At 42.5% G+C, this 20560-nt stretch overlaps 1 protein-coding gene across 1 annotated transcript; it reads right to left on the reverse strand.

Annotated features, from left to right (window-relative positions):
- Positions 1-207: 207 nt before the first annotated feature.
- paplna (papilin a, proteoglycan-like sulfated glycoprotein) lies at positions 208-18842 on the reverse strand. Its single transcript, XM_030787376.1, has 27 exons — positions 18786-18842; positions 17935-18035; positions 15653-15713; positions 14972-15074; positions 14527-14657; positions 13891-14014; positions 12517-12597; positions 12075-12247; positions 11831-11954; positions 11495-11621; positions 11091-11162; positions 9329-9533; positions 8578-8754; positions 8251-8401; positions 7717-7800; positions 6661-6835; positions 6305-6389; positions 6090-6216; positions 5526-5883; positions 3439-3597; positions 2991-3118; positions 2326-2401; positions 1951-2103; positions 1619-1746; positions 1392-1500; positions 869-1044; positions 208-374 (listed from the first exon to the last, which is right to left on the reverse strand). Exons 1-27 carry the CDS (start codon positions 18840-18842, stop codon positions 208-210), a joined length of 3612 nt encoding a protein of 1203 aa, XP_030643236.1.
- Positions 18843-20560: the final 1718 nt, after the last annotated feature.

Here is a 20560-nt window from a genome sequence, read left to right on the forward strand (position 1 = left end):
ATCAGTCTCTTTATACTTAAACCACCATTTCATTTTGCAGCAGGCACAGAGTTACCCTGGCATGCTGATCTGAGGTCAGTGACAATGTTTCGTTCAAAGATGAAGTGTGGGTGGGAAAGCTCATAGTGGATCTGACAGTCTCTCTGCAGAGGAGAGCACGGAAGTCCATTTCAGCCCAGTCAGTGAAGGCTGCTGGTCCTGTCCAGTCTAGCTGTACCAAAACTGCACTGGCATGTTCTGGCTCTTGGCGTAGTGGGCACAACTGGCACAACAGAAGCTGAAGTAATACTGGCTGGAGCACAAGCGGGCATAAACAATTAGCTTACAGTTGGCCAACTCCGGCTGGTCCACACACTGCTCTGGAATACTTGTGTCTGAGTTTGGAGGGAGAGAGATCATAGACAGTCATAAATAAAGCAATAGGTGATACTTCAACATGGGCAAGACAACATCACAAAGCACCACTAAAATAGCTTTCATGTCTTCACTGACTTGAAGTGAACACTGTAACATGTTAATATTGATCGTTACCAATTTGCTTGTTTAGGAGGAGGAAGAGATAAGATACTTAATGTGAGGAATACTGTGCGCTCCAGGACTCTCCCCAGAGACTAAACTTCATGTTCTTTCTTAGCATAAAAATTTAGCATTTGGAGCAGGAACCTAAAATCTGCTTGAAATCATAAGCTATTTCTATTAGCAATGCTAGAGGCTCATCAAAAACTTTTGTTAATTATTTTAAATGACGAAGGACGACAGTTAAAGACAACACAGATCAATCATAACAGTCTAAATGTGGCAATATTAGGTTCAGATGTAAAAAGAAAAACTGCCTGTTAGATGAAACAGAAAGAGAGCAAGTCTGTACCTGGCTCTGGAGACTCGACTACTCGTACTTCTGCTGTGGCGCTGACCGAATATGTTCCAGAGTAGGCGTTACAAGTGTAAGCACCTTCGTCCGACGGTTGGACATTATTGAGAACCAGAGTCCCGTCTGCAGACACCTGAATACGAGCCCCATCTGGCCTCACTGGAACACCATTTCTAAGGAGAGTGGAGCAGGGTAGAGGCTTGAATTAGAAAATCAAGTATTGGAGAAAAGAAACACTCGCTTAACCTGAACCTGCAGGTTCATTTTGTTACAGATTTAGTTTAATGTACAGAGAACACTATTTATCAAAGTAACAGTCATTTCAGTGCCAGCATGGCTCCAGATCATTACTCTAATACTGTATACAAAGATTTTTTTTTTTCTAACACAACTGTCATTTTGTTGTTAAGTGAATTAAATAACAATTAAATGTCTGTTTTTGTTGTTGTTGCTATGCTGTTGTTGTTGTTGTTGTTGTTGTTGCTGTTGTTGAAGTCATTGTTTTAGTGCACAAATGAACCTGGACCAGCCCACGTTGACATTGTCCCCAGACACCACACAGGGGAGCTGAGCAAAGCTGCCCTGAACAACCTTCACATCACTGGGGGCAGTAGTGATCATCAGGTCACCTGATAAAAAGATTCATGTAATTATGTAGATCCATGTAATTAATTCTGTTGGATCTAATAATTCCATACAGGCTCATTTTGTGTGTGAGGGAGAGATAGTAAATAAAGAATTGCTAACGTAAGACTCTTAGTTGAATTTGTTTCTGTTCCAGTTGTTGTCTGGTGGAGGCTGAGCAGGTGTAGACACCAGAATCATCTGACTTCAACTGGCTAATCTCCAAGGTGCCATCAGAATGTTGGGTATGTCTGCAGAAAAAAAATCAAACAAATTTACTCAGTTCTTGGACAATGTCCACTCAAACCCCAGACTCACACACATACAGACATAGACACGGACACAGACACAAACAGGTACACACGCAGACGCACATAGACAAACGACAAACACACACACTCACACACACTCACACACACACACACACACAATCAAAGCCAAAGTTAGAGTAGTACCTGTATGAACTGAGAGGCTGTCCATCCTTGGTCCACTTAATGCTAACTGAGGGCAGTGCTGCTGCGGGAGTGATTCGACAGTGTAGTCTGGCAGTCTGGCCAGCACGACCCTCCACCAGTCTGGACCCAGAGTGGTCAATGCTGAATCTGATACTATCAAAAATACCAGGGTATCAAGAATATGTTTAGTTATCAAGGGTAAGGGGAAAAAATTGTGACCGTTACTGTGAATGTGTGTTCATGTGTCTGTAATACACTGTGACTGCGTTCGTGTGTCTGGACAGTGAGTATCTGCGTTTGTTACATACTTGGTGTATTTTCTCTCTGCGTAGAGCATATGTCTGTCAGTGTTTGTGTTTGTCTGTGAGTTTTCACCTGTAAGGTTCTGCTCGGTCTGTATCATCCTTTGGCACTTGGCGGTCCTCCACTACTTTTGGAGTCTCTTTTGGAGCTGAAAGAAATATAACATTTATTTGAAAGCCTTTATACATTTATTAAAGCCTTTATATTAAACATTTATACATAAAGCCTTTGTAAATGCTACATCACGTGACCTATAAAAATATTTTAATAAGTTACATCAGGAAACGAATATTAATGTGGCAACATAATTTTTATTATCCTACAGCAAGCCTATGTACATTATATTTTAGCCTTTTGTAACAGGTTTATTAAGACACGAGCATTCAACATAAATGACTTCAGGCAGTAGAACAAAACAGTAGACATAGAGGATCCTAAGCAGTGACCAGCACAGTAAAGTGCTGTGCAGCTGAATACATATTATGGTGTCAGAAGTGAAATTTGACATCTTCACTGACCACAGCTATAACTTCTCTGCTTTACTATGAAGTAGTAGTGTCTGCTCTTGAAGACTAGTTTACATAACAAACACAAAATGCCAACTAGTTGTGTCACATGAAGTCTAAAAGACACCATCTACCGGTGTGTTATATAAGCTTTGATGAGTGAATGTGTTGAGAAATAAGTAAAATCAGGCTTAGTGCTAAAACGATACTGAGAGATATATATCTATATACCTGAGACAGATAGATAGATATAACGATGATCTCGCTCACGGTCATGTGTGGCCACACATAAGAACCAACCAGAGTCCTGGACAGTCACAGGGCCCACCAGCAGAGAGCCGTCAGGCAGCTGCTGGTGTCTGCACAGGAGCACAGTCAACAGAGTGAGTAAAAATGTATAAAATGAACAGGAATTCTTTTATCTTACTATTCATAAAAGATGGGTTTGAGTGTATATGTAAGCTATTTGAAATGAAACTATGATCAAACATTCATACAAATATCTCCACTAATTTTGGTAGATATGAAACATAAACTGGACTCTTCTGAAACGTTTCCTGTGCAACAGGAAGGTCTCCTTTTAGGACAAAAAAAACCCCAACCAAACAAACAAACAAAAAAAAGATTTTTCTAATACACTAACTGCTAGAACATGCAGAGTGAACGAGTGTTTGCTCACCTGAGGGGATCAATTGGGATGCCATCTCTTCTCCACTCTACTACCACAGTGGAGGAAGGGGATGGGCTGACCCTGCAGGGTAAGACTACCTGCTGTCCCACAAGCCCCTCCACCGTAGAGGGGTCCGACTTGTCAATACTCACTCCCACAGCGGTCCAGCTGAAGCAAGGGGGTGGAGTGGAGGAAAGAGAGAGAGAAAGGAAAAAGGGAGGAAACAGAAGAAGGAAAAAACAAGGGATGGACAGACAAGAAAGAGACAGTAACCACAGCATAAGAAAGAAAGAAAGAAAGAAAGAAAGAAAAACAAAGAAAGAAAGAAAGAAAGAAAGAAAAAGAAAAAGAAAAAGAAAAAGAAAGAAGAAGAAGAAGAAGAAGAAGAAGAAGAAGAAGAAGAAAAAGATGGAGGTGGAGATGGGGAGAAAAGAAAGAAAATCACTTTATGCTGTACTATTGGCAACAGCACAGCGGGGTTTTGGCAGTCACCAAAGCAAGCATAAAGATCAGCCTTAACCTGGCCATAGCAAAAGAGACAGGAAAAGTCGCAACATCTCAAAAATGCTGCAGTTAGGGTCTGAAAGATCCCTTAGCTTCAGAATATATCTCAGTGCAATGCCCTGCCCTCTTATAAAATCATGTCCGATAATAGTTCTGCGACTTAGACTTGCTCTCCAGACCCTTTGCTGGTGAAACGATACCTGCTAGCACAGCCAAAAGAGACTTTTAGAGTTTCACTCATACTACAGAGGCTCAAATGTGACAAAAGCTCCAAGAGAGCACCAGCTTGTTTGTTGTGTTCATTATGCTTGAGAATCTAAAACAAAGATGAATCACCCAAAGCAACCTTTAGTACAGAATACCCATTTAGCAAAATTGCTTAGAGTGAGAGTGACACTAAAAATACTAACAGGTATAGAGCCAGAGACAGATACGCGCCTCCCATGTAACAAGGTATTTGGTGAATTTACTACAAAGATGAAGGGGTGGGACAGTAACCACATTTTCTCCGTATGTAAAAATAAAAATAAAATAAAATAAAATACAAATATTTAAGTCCCCTTATGAAAGCAACTGAATTTAAACTGCCATGGAGGTAGTGCTGCTTGTAGAAGAAAAAAGATTGTAGCTGTGAATGCCTATTCTCTCCATACAACTATAATTGCATTACAATTATCACATAATACAGCATATACAGCGGTGTATGAGTATATGTGTGTATTGTCCCACCCCGAGCTAAGAGAGAAAAACAGGGATGAGGTGAGTGACACAGACAGACGAGCAGTAGTGGGCCATCACAGCTGGTTTCTTTATTAGTTTTGCTGAGTGACATCAAGAATGACAGAAGGCACACACAGTCCTGTCAGGGAGAGTAAGGGTAGCAAGGGTAGGGTGGGTAAAGTGACAGAAGCTACCAGGCTAGGCTATCACACTAAACACAAACCCTATGAGCAACAAGGGAGGTAGGCATGAGGAAAATGAACCAGTCCCAGAAGCACAGCAATGTCCAACAGGGCCACTCTGAGGCTCCTCAGTTTCTCCTGGACCAAACGCGTGTGAAGAGTGAGAAAAGAAAGCCAGCTTGTGTTTGCGCGCGCGTGTGTGTGTGTGAGCATGTGCATGATTGCATATTAACACGTCTTATTATCACGTGGCTTCAGCATAATTCAGCAAGCATAAGGCACGTTAAAGAGAAAGTCTATACATGTGATGTTGTGTGTCTAATTATGCAAAAAGCATGAACAGGTATGTGCAGAATTTAAAATAGACCTGTGCTTACAAGCATGCAAGTATCCAGGGTTTTGTACGCATGAGAGAGTGCGTATTTATAATTTCTACATGAACAACATAATTTCGGGGTATGTATGATTTATGAAAAGAAAAAAACAGTTTGTTTTTAAGTCCTCGTTAGCGTCTAGCATACCGTACATAGCAGCACATTACGATACGAGAGTACGTGTGTGTGAAAGTGTAGCCTGGCTGACTGCAGCACCCACTGGCTCCTCTCACGGCCGAATCAGGGGCCGCGGGGGGGACGGGGTCTTCGGAGAAGGACGGGAGGAAGTGAGCGAAGAGGTCCGGGGCACTCTTACCTCGCGGCGGGGTTGGTGTACTGGACGGCGCTGGCAGCGGGTCGGCGGGCTCTCATATGCAGCCTGGCGCGGTGAGCTTGGGTGGCAGCACTGGCACCCAGGCGGATACGGGTAGGGGTGGCACTGCCGCTGCGCTGCACGGTAAAGACGCGGCTCATGTCCCGTGACCGAATCGGCTCCGCTGGCTGGCACACCCTCTGGCACTCCTCACGCGTCATGAAGTTGTTGCTGTTGCCCTGGCAACCACCGTACCAGAAATGGATGCAACGGGAGGTGATGGGATCGAAATAAAAGCGCGATGTCCACTGGTCGCAATTACCGGCCGTGTGAGGCAGGTTACATGACGGTGATCGCTGACCTGAGGGTAAAGCCATTCAGTAAGATTTTGCTTCCCGAAGAGCAAACTGTATTAAACACATGACTGAAGATTAGCAGTGTTCTCTCTCATTTGACTACGGTGCCCATGCAAGTGAACTAAACGGACAGAGTATAGTATAGTATAGTATAGTACAGCATAGCACAGTACAGTACAGTATAGTGTTGTATAGTTTTCTGGTAACACACCGCTGTTGGGGGAATTGGGACAGCCTTCTCCGTAAAGCCCACTAGCTGCGGTCACTCCATCAAAACAACATCCATAAGTGGAGCTCCGACAGTCTGTTGGCTGAGCTGGGGCCACAGGGATTGCAACCTGGAGAGAAAGGGAGAGAAAATAAAGGAGAGAGATTAACAGTAACAAGAGGCAGTTTCACTGTAAAGTAGATGAGTTGGAGACTTACCGTAGGGACAAGGGGGGAATATTCCTGACAACCTTCCCTGTTAGGACCCTGGGCAGCAGTCAGACCATCCTCACAGCATCCATAACTGAGAGGGACACAACAGAATGACTAATGAAAGAAAATCATATGACAGTTTTAATGGGTTTCATGCTTCAGTAAAATGCTCTTTCTTGACATACTTTACTGTGTAGGTAAAACTTTTGACAAATTATCAATCCCATTTCAGTTAATCTTATTGTAATAGAAATGTATACTTACTGTTGTTAAAGCTGTATGTATTGCTTATGAAAATATTGTGATATGCTGGCTCTTTTTGGCTAATAAAATAAAGTGTTCCTGGCGAGGAGCATGTATACCTGCTGCGGGTGCAGGCGGGCTGGGCAGAGTCGTGGGGGCAGCCCTGGCGCCGGCGGCCTCGAGCTGGAGTCCTACCATCAGGACAGCAGCCAAACTGAGTCTGACTACAGTGAGGAGTCAGACCAGAGCCGTGTGGATCATACACCGTGTTGACCTGTGGCGACTCCAGTGCATCTGAGAGTCAGAAAAGAGGGATGTCACTAAAACAGCAGAAAGTGAGAAAGACAGAGAGAGAGAGAGAGAGAGAGAGAGTGAGAGGGAAAGATGGATAAGGAGAGAGAAATCTGACAGTGACGTCCCATGTGGACAGAAAGACAACAGAAGAAGGAGTGACGGGAGAATGGAGAGAGTAACTGTGAAAGAAATGACAGGTCATGAAGCAGAAAAAAGACACTGATGGGTTGAGACGAAGGAGAGGCACGGACTTTCAACCCGGAAAAAAAAGATGTCCCCTGTAGTGGGGACAAAAAAAGTACAAATAAGACACACTGCGCCAGGTCACAGCGGAACACAGCACTAAAACAAACATATATTGGAGTTGCACAATGTAGGAGAAACTGCCAGAAAGAACATGGTCAACACTAACACTCACTCACACACTCCAGTGCCTCGGAGATATTTTAATCAGAGAGACAATCCACAAAACCTCGAAAACATGTCAATCAGGTCCAGATAATTAGTGCAGGGACAGAGAGTTGGTGTGGAGGGGGGGGGGGGGGGGGGGGGGGGTGGCTGCACTGCCAGGGAGTGGGGAATGCAAGGGACACAGTCATAGGGGTAAGAGTGAGGAGAGGACATGAGAGGCGAGATGAGAGCTACCAACAAGGAAAAGGAATTAGAGCTCTAAGAACAGAATCATAGCATGAATCAAAAGGTAAAATGGATGGATGGATAGATAGATGGATGGATGGATGGATGTATGGATGGATGAATGAATGGATGGATAAATGGATGGATAAAAGGATGGATGAATGAATGGATGAATGGATGGATGAATGGATGGATGGATGGGTGAATGGATGCATGGATAAATGGATAAATGAATGGAGAAAAACCTGTTGAGGACTCTTCAGGGAGGAATGGCAGGAAACCATGCAGCGTGTTGTCGTGTCCTGAGGGATCCTGCATACTGGGCACCACTGTAAAGCAGAACAGAAAGAGAGAGAGAGAAGGACATAGACATAAAGAGACTCAGATACTGAAAAAGCAGAAAATGCTCTTGTATATTACATAATAGATGATTCAAAACTGAATATGCACATGAATGCTATCTGATCCCTTCCTTTGTGTGGGTAAAAGTACATTATGCAAAAGTACATCGTTAAGTGATGGTACTGATGCAACTCTGTTTGAACATTAAGAACAGAAGAACATCCCAGCTCAGTGAGACTTGATAATGAGAGACTCTGAAGTGTTCTGGAATGTGTCTGAGCAAAGGTTTATATCCTCAGGGAAAGAGGCGAGTTTGTGTTTGCTATAAATCAGCCAACCTATATGAGTTAGTTTATGCTGTCTGTAAAATCTTAAAAACAGAGTGGTGTGTGTGTGTGTGTGTGTGAGTGTATTTTGAGGTAAGTGGTTGCTCATACGTTGTGGGCTGTAGCAGGGTTGAGTGTTGCAGCTCTCCACAGTGGGGGGTTTAGGATGTGCACTGCACAGCTCCACACCATATAGGTTCCTCTGTTTGTCAGAGCAGATCACCTGACGTTCACGTAGTCCTGAGCCACAACTCTTAGAGCACTAACATAGACACATAAAAGCACATAGCACATCTGTAACTATGAAACACACGGACACATAAAATCTGTCACTGACTGTGAGTAAATTAATGTGTAATGGGCACAGATATTTAAGCGCCGTTGTGTACTTGTGTTTGTGTTCAAGCACATGGAAGCATGTGTGTGTTGCTCACTCACCAAACCCCAGTCACCCACGTGCCAGCTTATTCGGAGCCTGCAGACGGGCATCTGACAGGTCTGAACTTTGACTGGCGCGAGCAGAGCCCGGCAGGCATAGTCCTCAAGACGGACACCTCTTGCACCCACACACATTACATCCCGTGTCTGCTGACCTGTGCCACAGGTTACAGAACACTACAACGATACACAAACGTGTATACACACACATATGCATGCACACACACAGACACACAGACACAGACACAGACACGCACACACACATTAATGCAATACAATAAATGTGCCTAATTTAAACTATATATATGTGCTTGAGGTAGGACAAAATAACTCTTAATATGGCTCCTGCAGTTATGAATGACTGTATGCTTTAAGACCCTTTTATTAATCTGTGCTGTACGTTTCTTTAGCTAAATTTGTCGTTAGGAACTGGGTGGCATTCGTCTTTTATAATTAACCTTAAGTGTCCCCTTCAACTGTGGCAACTATGGATACAAATGTATGAATCATTTTTCAAACATAGTGCTTTCTGTTTCACGCCTCAAGTATTTGAAAATGAAACAACAGAAAATGTATATCTTATTTTCCTGATATTTTCTCTCTCTTTCTTTCCTCAGACCAACCTGGCTTTGCTCCCTAAAGAGTAAACTTAAATTCAAAGTTATGTTTGTTTTTGATAGACATTCATTGTTTAACTTCTGATATCCGTTTGAGTCACTTCTATATTTCACTGTATAAAGGCGGTGCTGACCTGGCTCCAGTTAGAGACTCTGTACTCAGCACACTGCTGCATGTTGCAGTTCTGTTGGCTGAGGGGTCGTGGGGCATAGGTCACACACAAGGAGTCCTCCACCACTCGAGATCCCGATGCATCATGAGACACACACTCTACTCTCCGCACCTGGGAGCCCCCACCACACGTCACTGAGCACTGGTTCCATTCGCCTACCTTCCAGCTACCGTACACGCGCACACACACACACACGCACGTCACACATGGCCAGAAAAAAAACAGGAACAGTACATTAAACTCACACCAGGGGCTTAAATTGTCCAAATTTTACCTCAAACCACCACCACCACATACAGACTCCCAAGACCAAAGCAGGAACAGCTCAAAGTAGTAACAACTCAAAGCAGCAACACAGACAAATTTAGACACTTTCAACCCCTGTTTAGTTTACACCACAGCTGCAGTCTTCACTGGATTACAAACACATACACATATTTGTTAGTGTTGCTTATAAATATATCCAAATATGGATGGATTTAAATATGGTGAGTCTGGATAGGTTTAGGCCTTCAGGCTAAGCTGAAAGGTTCATTGTACCTGTTCATTTTAAGAAACCACACTGAACTTCTCAGAGACTTTGAGAGATGACCCTGAAGCGCTTTGAATGAGGGAAATCTGGATTCTGGACACCAGACAGCTGTACCTACTTGAATACCTCATCATCCAAATGTCTCTTTAAAGAAAAGAGATGTTTGAAAAAGGCCAGAGGACAAACGTTTTCTGTGTCACAGTTTGAACTTTGGAATGGTTATGTGACGTCTCAGATTTCCAAGCAACACCATCAAAGGGAAAAAAACACAGGAAATCCCCTGTCAACAGGCAAGAAGGCTCCTACTTTTTATAGCCTGGACCCTTCTTTTTCCAACTTACACAAACACATTCTGTATGCATCCAGACATAAGACACAACACAGGGACTAGACACAAAGCAAACTCCAAACTACAGGTCTCTACTATACTTAGCACACATCACTTACAAACAAATATGACAACAGACACAAATAACAGACCACAACTGACAGCAACATTTTTTACACAACAACCAGACAGCAGCCCAGCTCAGAGCTCAAAAAATTTAAGTTCATGGGCCAAGCCCAGGGTTCAGTCATGTAACGCGGGAGATTTATAGTAGAGTTCTCTTTGACATGGAGCTCCTCTTGGAAAGGGGGGATGTAGAACAAAAAAAACCAAAACAAAACAGACAGTTCTGTGAGAAGAGAGGAAGGAGTGAGGCTATGAGCTGGACAGTTGCCCCATGCCTTTGGTTCCTTTCCACACATGGAAGAACAGGCATTTCACACTGTTCATTCTCTAAACACGTATTACAACACAGACTGAGTAAAACACCTACAGAATTACAGTGAAACAGACTGAGCTCAAACACATTAAACCTGTTTCTTGGTTGTGTGGTAAAACAACATCTATGAGGTAAAGTTTCGTTCTGATTTCATCCTAAAAAAAACATTTCTTTCCTTGAACTACATAGGAATGTTGTGCAACATTGTGAAATATATCCATAGCTCTGATCAGAGCATAGTGAAGGCATAGAGCATGAGGAGGCCCTAGCCTTGCATAGTCTTCTGCAATGTTTAGAAAACATGACAGTGCCCAACCGTCAATTTCGCTTTATTGGGCTTCACTGAGATAGGGAAGACCTTGTCTATACATTTTTGTGTTTGAGGTCGTCTTCTGCTTCTGTCAGGCTCTTTAGGCCAGGTTACCTGTACACCTGTACATAAACCCGTGGCGGTTCTCTGGGCCTCCACATTTGCGGTGGGTACAGATACGCCATCCTTGTAGAATGGGAACAACACATCGAGAGCTGTGAGACTCTGCAATTTTCCCATCAGTTAGCCTAGCATCAAATAGCTCACATAACAATCAAGTGAAAACAACTTTACCCACTGTGCACAGTCATAATGTAATGCTCGCTTGCGTGTTATACTGCAGCCGTTAGTGCCAAAGTGTTTTGATTTGAATCAGAGTCTGAACAACCCGCATCTCCATTAGCCACGTGCTGGGGCACCCTTCTTTTCTTCATCCCAGTCAGCTTGAAGAATGACATATGGCCCAAACCTCTCTGTGAAACACCTCTCTTTATTTTGCTGAGGAGACTGGGACGTACCTACGGGTCTCTGGGCACTGCTGAGTGTTGCATGTGCGATTACTGAGAGGCCGAGGTAGGGAAGCACACAGGTAGTCTGGGTAGGCTTCGTTATCTATAGCACAGAAGACTAGTCGGGACTGGTACCCTGGAGAGAGACAGTCACTGTTAAAGTTAGCATTACAAAAATAAAAAACAGTTCAAAGATAGACTTTCAAGCTGGGGAGCTCAGAAACTGTGTTGATGTTTAAATACTCCTTAGGTTCTGTTACAACGAATGGGTAATTAATACCTCTGTCCTTACCTGGTTGAACAAAGGTACAAATGCTCATGTGGAAATGCTTGCTTAGCACTGACCTGTACCACACTCCGAGCTACAGGATGACCACGAGCCGTAGCTCCAGTAGTAGCCTTCTCTGGAACGACCATGAGGTAGGTAATACTCATATTCCACTCCCTGGTTTGGCTCCTGTGTTATCAGCTGAGTGGAGACAGGAGCACAGATGGATAGTTTAAACCAAAGTTTATAACACTAAAGCTGGTCTGAGCAAAACCAACAGAAAGGACTACTCTGCTACTTCTAATTTCAAAAGGATCTCACCTCAATTACTAAGGGTTCAGTTGTAGGACCACGTCCAATGATGGTTTCAGGGGCTGATTCTCCCTCTGAGCCTCTCTGGTAATAGAGCATGGTCCCAGCGATGGGGGTGGCACGAGAGAACTCAATGACCCAGTGGCCATTGAGGTAATACTCACCACGCAGGTTCTTGATGGCTTTTGGCATAAGTCACACCAGCGTTACAATACACAATATCCAATTACAACTTAACTTGTATATCCAGAGATCCCTTCAAGAAGTGCATTCAAATTAAGAAGACAACTAGTCAACCTACCACCATCAGTAATAAAACCTTGTTTCCAAAGAGATCTCTTTGCAACAGCAGAGTAAGTTAAGTGTTTTGTAATGTTCGTAAACACCCACAAGAAAAACATGAAAACACAGAAAAGATTTTTGTTTAATCTGTCCCATCTCACATACTTACCCAAGTAGTTACGAGAAGCCACAGCTTCCCGAATGCTGATAGTGGTGGCACCAACAGGGATAATGAACATCTGGTTATAACCTTTGAGAGAAAAGAACTAAACCCTCAGCATCAAAGAACAATAGCAGCTCATGAAAAAGTCAGTACCTTCATTGAGCATCCTGACTGGGGACCACAACTATTTCTTGAAAATCAAATAATTTCTTTTTTAGCTCAAGGTCTTTGATTCTCAGCTGATTCTCACACTGTAGATCCTAATATAGGATCAATGGCCAGACATTTTGGTTAAGCTACCCTTTATTGATCCCATAGGGCAATTCTTCTCTGCAATTAACCTAACCACTTAGGCGCAGCGGGCAGCTGCTGTACAGCATCTGGAGCCCAACTCCAGGTCTGAGCCAGTGCCTTGGTCAGGGGCAGTGGTATGAACCTAACGTGCATGTCTTTGGGAGAACACAGGAGTATCCCCACAAGAACGTGGGGAGAATGGACAATCTCTTCTCCCTTTGCACAAAGCTCCTTCCATCTCATCCCAAAGATCCTCTGCTGGGTTGAGGTCTGGGGATTTTGCAAACCAGTCAGGTGATGTGAACTCACTATCGTGTTCCTGGAACCACTATAAGACAGTACGTACTTTATATCACATGGCATTTCCTGTTGGAAATATCCATGTGTGGAAGCATAAGCTGCAACATTCACCACACCAAGAGACTACTGCCACTTAACACAGATTAATTTTTCCACTCCACGATCATCCAATGTTGGGGACCACATGACAAATGGAGTTACCTCTTCTTGTTCTTAGCTGATAGGAATGTAATGTGATGTGGTTCACTACAGCCGCAACACGACTGACGAATCATGCCTCGTGAGATTCTGTTCTTCACACCCCTTTTGCCCACCCGAGACCTTGCAAATTTCTTGCATTTCTTTTTTGAAGTCTCTCATCGACAAGCTATTTTGGGCAACAGGTTTGCTGATAACTGTGTGTTTATTTTTTGCTGCACCATTATTGGCAATCTGCAGACATTGCCATACATAAAGTTTCCAGGGCAAAAGATATTTCCAAGATGGACACACAGCACATGACACCAACAGTTATAGCATGTTCAAATTTGCTTAGGTCAATCATTCCTACCCATTCAAAGGTTCAAACTATAACCAGATCCCTCTGTGTTTCACAAGTCAATGTCCTCACAGTTCATTGTCTTTAGGCACTATCCATATTGAAGAGGGCTGTAGCCTAATACTAATAAACTGATTGCTGAGTCTAGGTGCCTGAGTTTAGTAACCTCAGTGGTGAACGCGCAGACAGTTATAGTCTTTCAAATCCTCACTTAAATTTCAGACAGGTAGCACTTGATTTAGACTTACCTTTAGGTAGGTCACGAACGGAGAATGTGTTTCTGACCAGGTAGCAGGACTGGCCATTCCCACCACACTGTAGGCATGGGTCTTCCTGCTGGGTTGACTCCAGCATGTTGTCACAGCCCAAACGCTGTGGGGAGAAAGCAATCAAGTGATCAAAAGAAGGCTTGAGTTGAAGATGTTTGTTGTACTTCTTACATTATTTGTCAGTGAATTGTTTAGGAGACAAGAGGGTATTCTGTCATATAGTCAGAGGACATTTAAAGCAGGGGCACCCAAATGCAGTCCTAGAGAGTCTTGCTGGTTTCCATATCAACAAACTACTGTTATCTCTCAAGCCTGCTTAGTCTACTATGAGATCTTTTTTATCTTACTCCTACGGCCTTTGATGATAACATCCCGAAATACCACACAGTCTATCTCAGACTGGTTCCAGTCAACATCCATCTGGTTTCAGAGCTTTCAATCCCACGAACTGCATATTTCCTCCATAAACCACAAATCTAGTACCCTCTAAAAATCCCACCTTATTCTTCGGCAAGAAAAGCTTCTGACTGCTCTGGTCAGGGTTTGAGACACACTTGAGAAGCCCCTAAAATATCATTTCCAGAGGTTTGTAAGAACATTAAAGGTAGTACCCACCCTGCAGACTCCATCCACACACACATCCTTTCCACCTGGGTGGCAGGGCGTGCCATCCACCACAGCTGCGAGGTGGCGGTAGAAGAAATTCTCTCCTCTGGGGATGCAGTTAAGCTCACATGGGTTCTCAGCTATGAGAGGGAAAATCAGTTAGGATCCAAAATAAAATCCATCACTATACTCCAGTTAAATGTGTCCCAGTAAACAGACAACAATGACGTAAATCTTCAAGATCTCATTAGACTAACAAAAACACTTGGATTGGATTTACACTTGGCAATGTGAAATAAGAGAAGAGCTGGCTAAAAGTCACTTGATGGAATGTAGTAATGCTTACTGTATTGCATTTCCACACATATCTGACAAATGTATTCTGAGTGTCCATATCTTACATATGCTATAGGAACAGGTCAAGTCCGCACAACTAGCTGCTTTCAAGACCTACCTCCATAGTAGGGCAGCCACTTGTAGAATTTTCCTTGGAAGTCAGATCCATCAAACTTGGAGCACTGCTCTTCTCGGAAGTCTCTGGAACCCTCAGGGCAGTCCTGAATGAGGCATTATTCATCATCAAAAATGGCAACTGCCTCACCCAACTCACAGTTACAGTTAATACGATTCAAAATATTTCCCTCACTATGACATAGCAGACAAAATGTCACAACATCAGCACTATGCAAACATATATTTAATTTCTATGCATTTTTTATTTAATAAAAAATTATTTTACTATTTTTATTGAATTACCTAAATTCAATACTGCCTGGCTTGAAGAACTCCTGTGCGTACACCATATATTTATATATAATAAAAAAGTACTTTCTATATGACTTTGTGGCACTCTTTTTCAGAGATATAATGAGATTCTGTCAGACTAGTGCACCTAAAGCTAAGGAAACTTTTAGAGGGCATACAGTACAGAAATACTCCTGTCAGAGAGACCCAATAAAAAGGTACAAATGAACATTTGAAAGAAACCATTGATAAAGAAAACAGGGCCAAAAAGATACATGCACAGACATGACTACATATTTATGAGGCAAATGGGTCTCCAGGCAAGGAGAGCTGGCCTGAAATACACCTGAATAATATGTGCAGTATATTGAGGTATACATTTGGAGTGTACCTGAATATTGCAAGTGCGATAGGAACGATCTGGGCCAACACAGTTGTTCCCTCCATCAGTCCTGTAAAATGTGGAGTATCCAAATGAAAGGGAAGAGTTTTGGGAGAAAACAGTCACAAGATGTAAGTAATAAAAACGCTTTGAAGACTTTTTCATCTACTTAAGCTGGCAGGTATAAAGGGGCAGAGAGTACAAGCACACACACACACCTCACACCCATACACACAGAGATACACCCACACCCACACCCACACACATTTATTCAGAGCCTCCAGCATAGCAGAGAGGTGTGGGCTCTCGATAACACTGGATGCGTTAGGCGTGGTGCCTTCATGCCTCCAGCTACTTTGATCCATACTAATGTCTTGATTCTAAGTCTGAACAAGTCTGTCCTGGCATTGTTCATGATTTGTGTCAATCTGTAACAGATTCATATAGGCATGATAAAACTTCTGAGAAAAAAAATCATTACTGATATATTACATACTGCTGAGTTTTTGAACTCCAGGTTGATAGCACGATGTGTTTTGACATAATACATAATTAGAAGATTTGGGTTGTGGCTCCTGACTCATCTAACTGCCTGCAAAGACATGCACATACACAAGCACACACATACACAGGGAGAAGGAAGATTCTCACTCCTCGATTAGTCATGAAGAACACAGTAACGTAATGTCTGTCTCTGTGTGCATGTGTGTGTCTCAAGAGTGCATTTTCAATATTAGTAGGGCTGCAAGAAGACATGGCAACACCCATAGGGGTAGAGGAATGTTTGAGAGTTCAAGACCAGTTTCCTTTACATTTGTGACATAAAACACTTCTGACACCTTCCTCCATGCACAGAAACAGACACAGGCATGTCCTGAATGGGATTACGTTGTTACAAAGTACAGGAAGGTTACAGCACTATACACTCAATATAAATCCTTACTGAAATAATGTCATCATATGAGCAGATCAGATGGTGGCATAACAAAGTGTAGTATTGTTGATTATAGTATTTCTTTGAGGTCTTTTTAATGGCTCTGAGTTTAAATGGTGTGATTTTATTCTGCTCAGTTTATCAATATACCATTTTCTTTTTCATTTCTTTAGGACTAAAATCCTAAAAATCATGAGGCAGGACTGATCGAACTGTTCTCTCTTTTAAGGCAGTCATCATACGAAAAAACCATTTGTGCAAATGCAAAACAGGAACAGAACCCTTGAACAACATGTGACATTCACTGTAGAATCAAGAGTTTTGCGAGAAACCCAAAATGGAGTGGCAGAGGCACAAAACAAGGCACAAAGGTCAACAGACCCCTGCCTGTGCTCTCTTGCACTGGGATGCAAGAGAGAACATGTAGGCTGGATTCCAACTCCAAATTTTATGGGTTTGACGCTGTGCCGGGTGTGCTGGTAAGGATTATCCTCCAACAATTATCCTTCACAGACACTCACACATACACACATATTTACAAATACTAGCAATCCTATTTTAAGTACATAACAGATCTTGAAATGTTGAGGCAACTTCTACATACATCATTAAAAGTAACTATAAATTCTGAGGTTTTAGTGGCTTTTTATATTTATGTTTTCTTCAATTTGTTTGTATGATTTTTTTTTTTTATGCAAGCAGGTCTGCTCTACTGCCAGACCACAAAACATAAAGGAAACAGGTCTAAGATTACAGCAGAAAAGTTAGTCCCTGGGGAACAAGCTCAGATTCACCAAAGCCTCCAAACAATACCACAGAATAACTCAGGCTGCAGACATGGGTTTGTCCACACACTAAATGAGTCAACGTTTTTTTGTGTTTGTCTGTTTGTTTTGGGGTGTTTTTTTTGTGTGTGTGTTTTCATCTCAGTTTTGTGAAACTCTCCTAACAAATGATGCTTATGCTTCCACTTGTCTGACAGCCTCCTATTTAGTGTCTCTCACTCTTTTGTAGAGTTGAATAAATGAGTGAGTGAGTGAGTGAGTGAGTGAGTGAGTGAGTGAGTGAGTGAGTGAGTGAAAAAATAAAACAGGCAGAGGGAGTGGCTAAAGGAGTGAGTGACTAAGTCAATGTCTGTGATTTCTTACCTTTTTTAAAATTTTTATTCCTTTTCTCTCAAATTTGCATGTCAAATTTTGGCATGTCCACTGACACAGGGAGTTGCTGTAGTGCAGTGACAGGGAACGTACCCTGTCCAGCTGACTCTCCCAGAACACAGCCAACTTTGTTCATAACAAATCCTGACCTAGCTGTTGAAACATCGAGACTACACCACCCCAACAAAGCAACTGCTTACCTTTGAGTGATACATTGTCGAGTCCTCATGGTCACTCCGATCCCACAAGTGCGACTGCATTCTCCGTACGGCCCCCATTCCTCCCAGTAGTCAGTGGGTTGCTAAAAAAGCCACAGCATTATTCAAATAGACTTTACACTTGAGGACTTCTATTTAATGTTTTTTCAACTTGGACCACCTTGAATCTGCTGAAATGGAAGCTTTACGTTTGCTTTGTACCTGTGTAGTTCTACTGTACTTACTCTCTAAAACACGTTTTGAGTCCCTCAAAATCTCAATGACATGCTCATATATTGTGCATAAAATTTAAAGCTTGAACCCAAGCTATGCATTTACGTAGCAAACACTGAATAAGTAGAACATTCTAATTGTAACTGGTTTCAAGTTCAAGCCAAAATCAGGGCAGTATGTAGACATTATCAAGTAACCTTTTGACTGACAGTCAAAAAATGTGGTGAAAAGCACTGCTGCTTTGCCCCTGAGCAAAGGCTCTTCGCCCCAGTGAGACTCAAGTGCATCTACATACTGAATGATAAAGCACAGAGGAGCCCTGGTCAGACAAAGTCACTGATTCTGATATCACATTTGCGTAACAGTCAACCTCAGCATTTGAATCATGCTCGAGAAAAATGCTAATGGTATTGTAATATTTCCACACCCTCCCTGCCTGTTTACTGTTGACACCCTCTCCCAAGATTTGGCACATTTGGTTAAAATGTGCGTTTTTCCAATACAATTAACATATAAATATTTACCCTCTGCACAATCCGCACTTTTCACTGTTGCTTGTTTATATCATACTGTGAGTCTTTGTGGCTCTCAGTAAAGGTGTCCTATGATCATTCACTCACCATAAATACAGGAGCAAGGAGTAACTGCAGGGAAGCTACAACCAACAGCATCTTCATCCTTCACTGCAGGACAAAACAGTGCTGTTGACTTTTTCCAAAAACAACAGGTTTATATAACATCCGACACCCAAGCTGCCTATAGATACAGCAGACGCTTCTGTTGGATAAAACATGCACTGTACAAGAATTTAGTGTGGAAAAATTACCTTGGTTTTTTACCTCTTCCCACAGACTTTCAGGCCAACTGCGGTGCACTGCAACATAGTCATACAACAATGACAAAAACCCACTGAGGAGGATACCCTGACAACTAACACCAGAAACTACAATGCAAAAAGAAATCATGGGACAAAGCAAAAATCTGTCTCTATATAGACAGAATGCTGAATGGCGAGACCCTCTCCCCATCTAAATTGCTTAATTGATATTAAAATATGCGCTGTACCACATGGAGCACCCATTGTTTGTTTGTTATTGGAGGCTCATGTCAGAACAGTTGGTGGCTTCTGCCTACTGAGAAGGAACGGCAGATCTTGTTGCCAGGCACCACGTGAGTGGCTTTTCTGGACCAGTAGCATCAACACACTCCCCATGTGAACAGATAGGAAGTCAAGGCCACCACTATGCCAAAGGATCTCACTGGCAGAGATGGCCAGTATCCAAATTAATCTAACACACCCAGACAGAGTTGTCGATACATTCCCATCTGAAAGCACCCTGTTACATCTGCCAGTCCGTGCATGCTTCCGCCTGCTGCGGGAGTGTGTGTGAGGTCAGGAGGCGCTGATCCTGAATACTTTACTCTCTAATCATGTGAAATAAAACAAGTCTACACAGTGAGTTATTCTTCTCCTATAGATCCCCGTCCCTCTTTTCTTGTTGGCTATAAGAACCAGGCAGCAGAACTGATCAACCAGAGATAGAGTTCACTGAGAGGTAAGCACCTCCGACAAAATCTTTAATCTACCAGATAGGTTCAGTAATAGCCACGAAATTCTTTGAGTAAAATCATAAATATTTGATAATGAGTATGTTATCAGAAAGTTGAAGATAGGAAGGGTTTTTTTTTTGACTGACAAAAATACAGGCCATATTTTACTTCTTGAAGATACCTGTTTTTAAAATGTTTTATAATCTAGACAGCACAACAAAGGATCTCGACATTTACTTCAACAGTTAACAGTTTCATATATATCTAATTAATGTTATTCGAAGCTCTAGATTGTACGTTTGATACAACCAACCACCGGAAACAAAATCTCTTAGTATAATGTATACTGTATCACTCCCACCTAATCCGTTGCCGGGGGGGCGCGGAGGCAAGACAATGCAATCTCCCGTGAGGCACAAGTATTGTGCTGTTCTCTAGAGCCAACAAGTCTGACGAGGATATAAACGAAACAAGCACAGAGGAAAGTTTAACCATCTTCTAAAACAACTGATTACATAATGGCATTTCAGAACTTTTTGTTTGTCAATATTTAGCACTGCATTAACAGAACAGTGAACTCGAGACTTGCATGATTTTTCGTTGCCTCCAAAATACACTGACTTCTTGGAAAAGCTAAAGTACTGCCATAACGCTCGCGCTGTTGAAATATTCATGCACAGCCGCAGTACTACAGGTGGTTAATTTCTCCCAGAAAATCAAACGGAGAGTATCTATCAGTGATTAAAGAAAGATCGTTAGAGAAGGTGACGACGGTGCCTAGAAATAAACTTACCCTTGCGAGCGGATCCCCAAAATATTTTCACTTTAATAGCACCTGGAGAGA

The sequence above is a fragment of the Chanos chanos genome, chromosome 10 (assembly GCF_902362185.1).
Source record: "Chanos chanos chromosome 10, fChaCha1.1, whole genome shotgun sequence".
Lineage (NCBI taxonomy): Eukaryota > Metazoa > Chordata > Actinopteri > Gonorynchiformes > Chanidae > Chanos > Chanos chanos.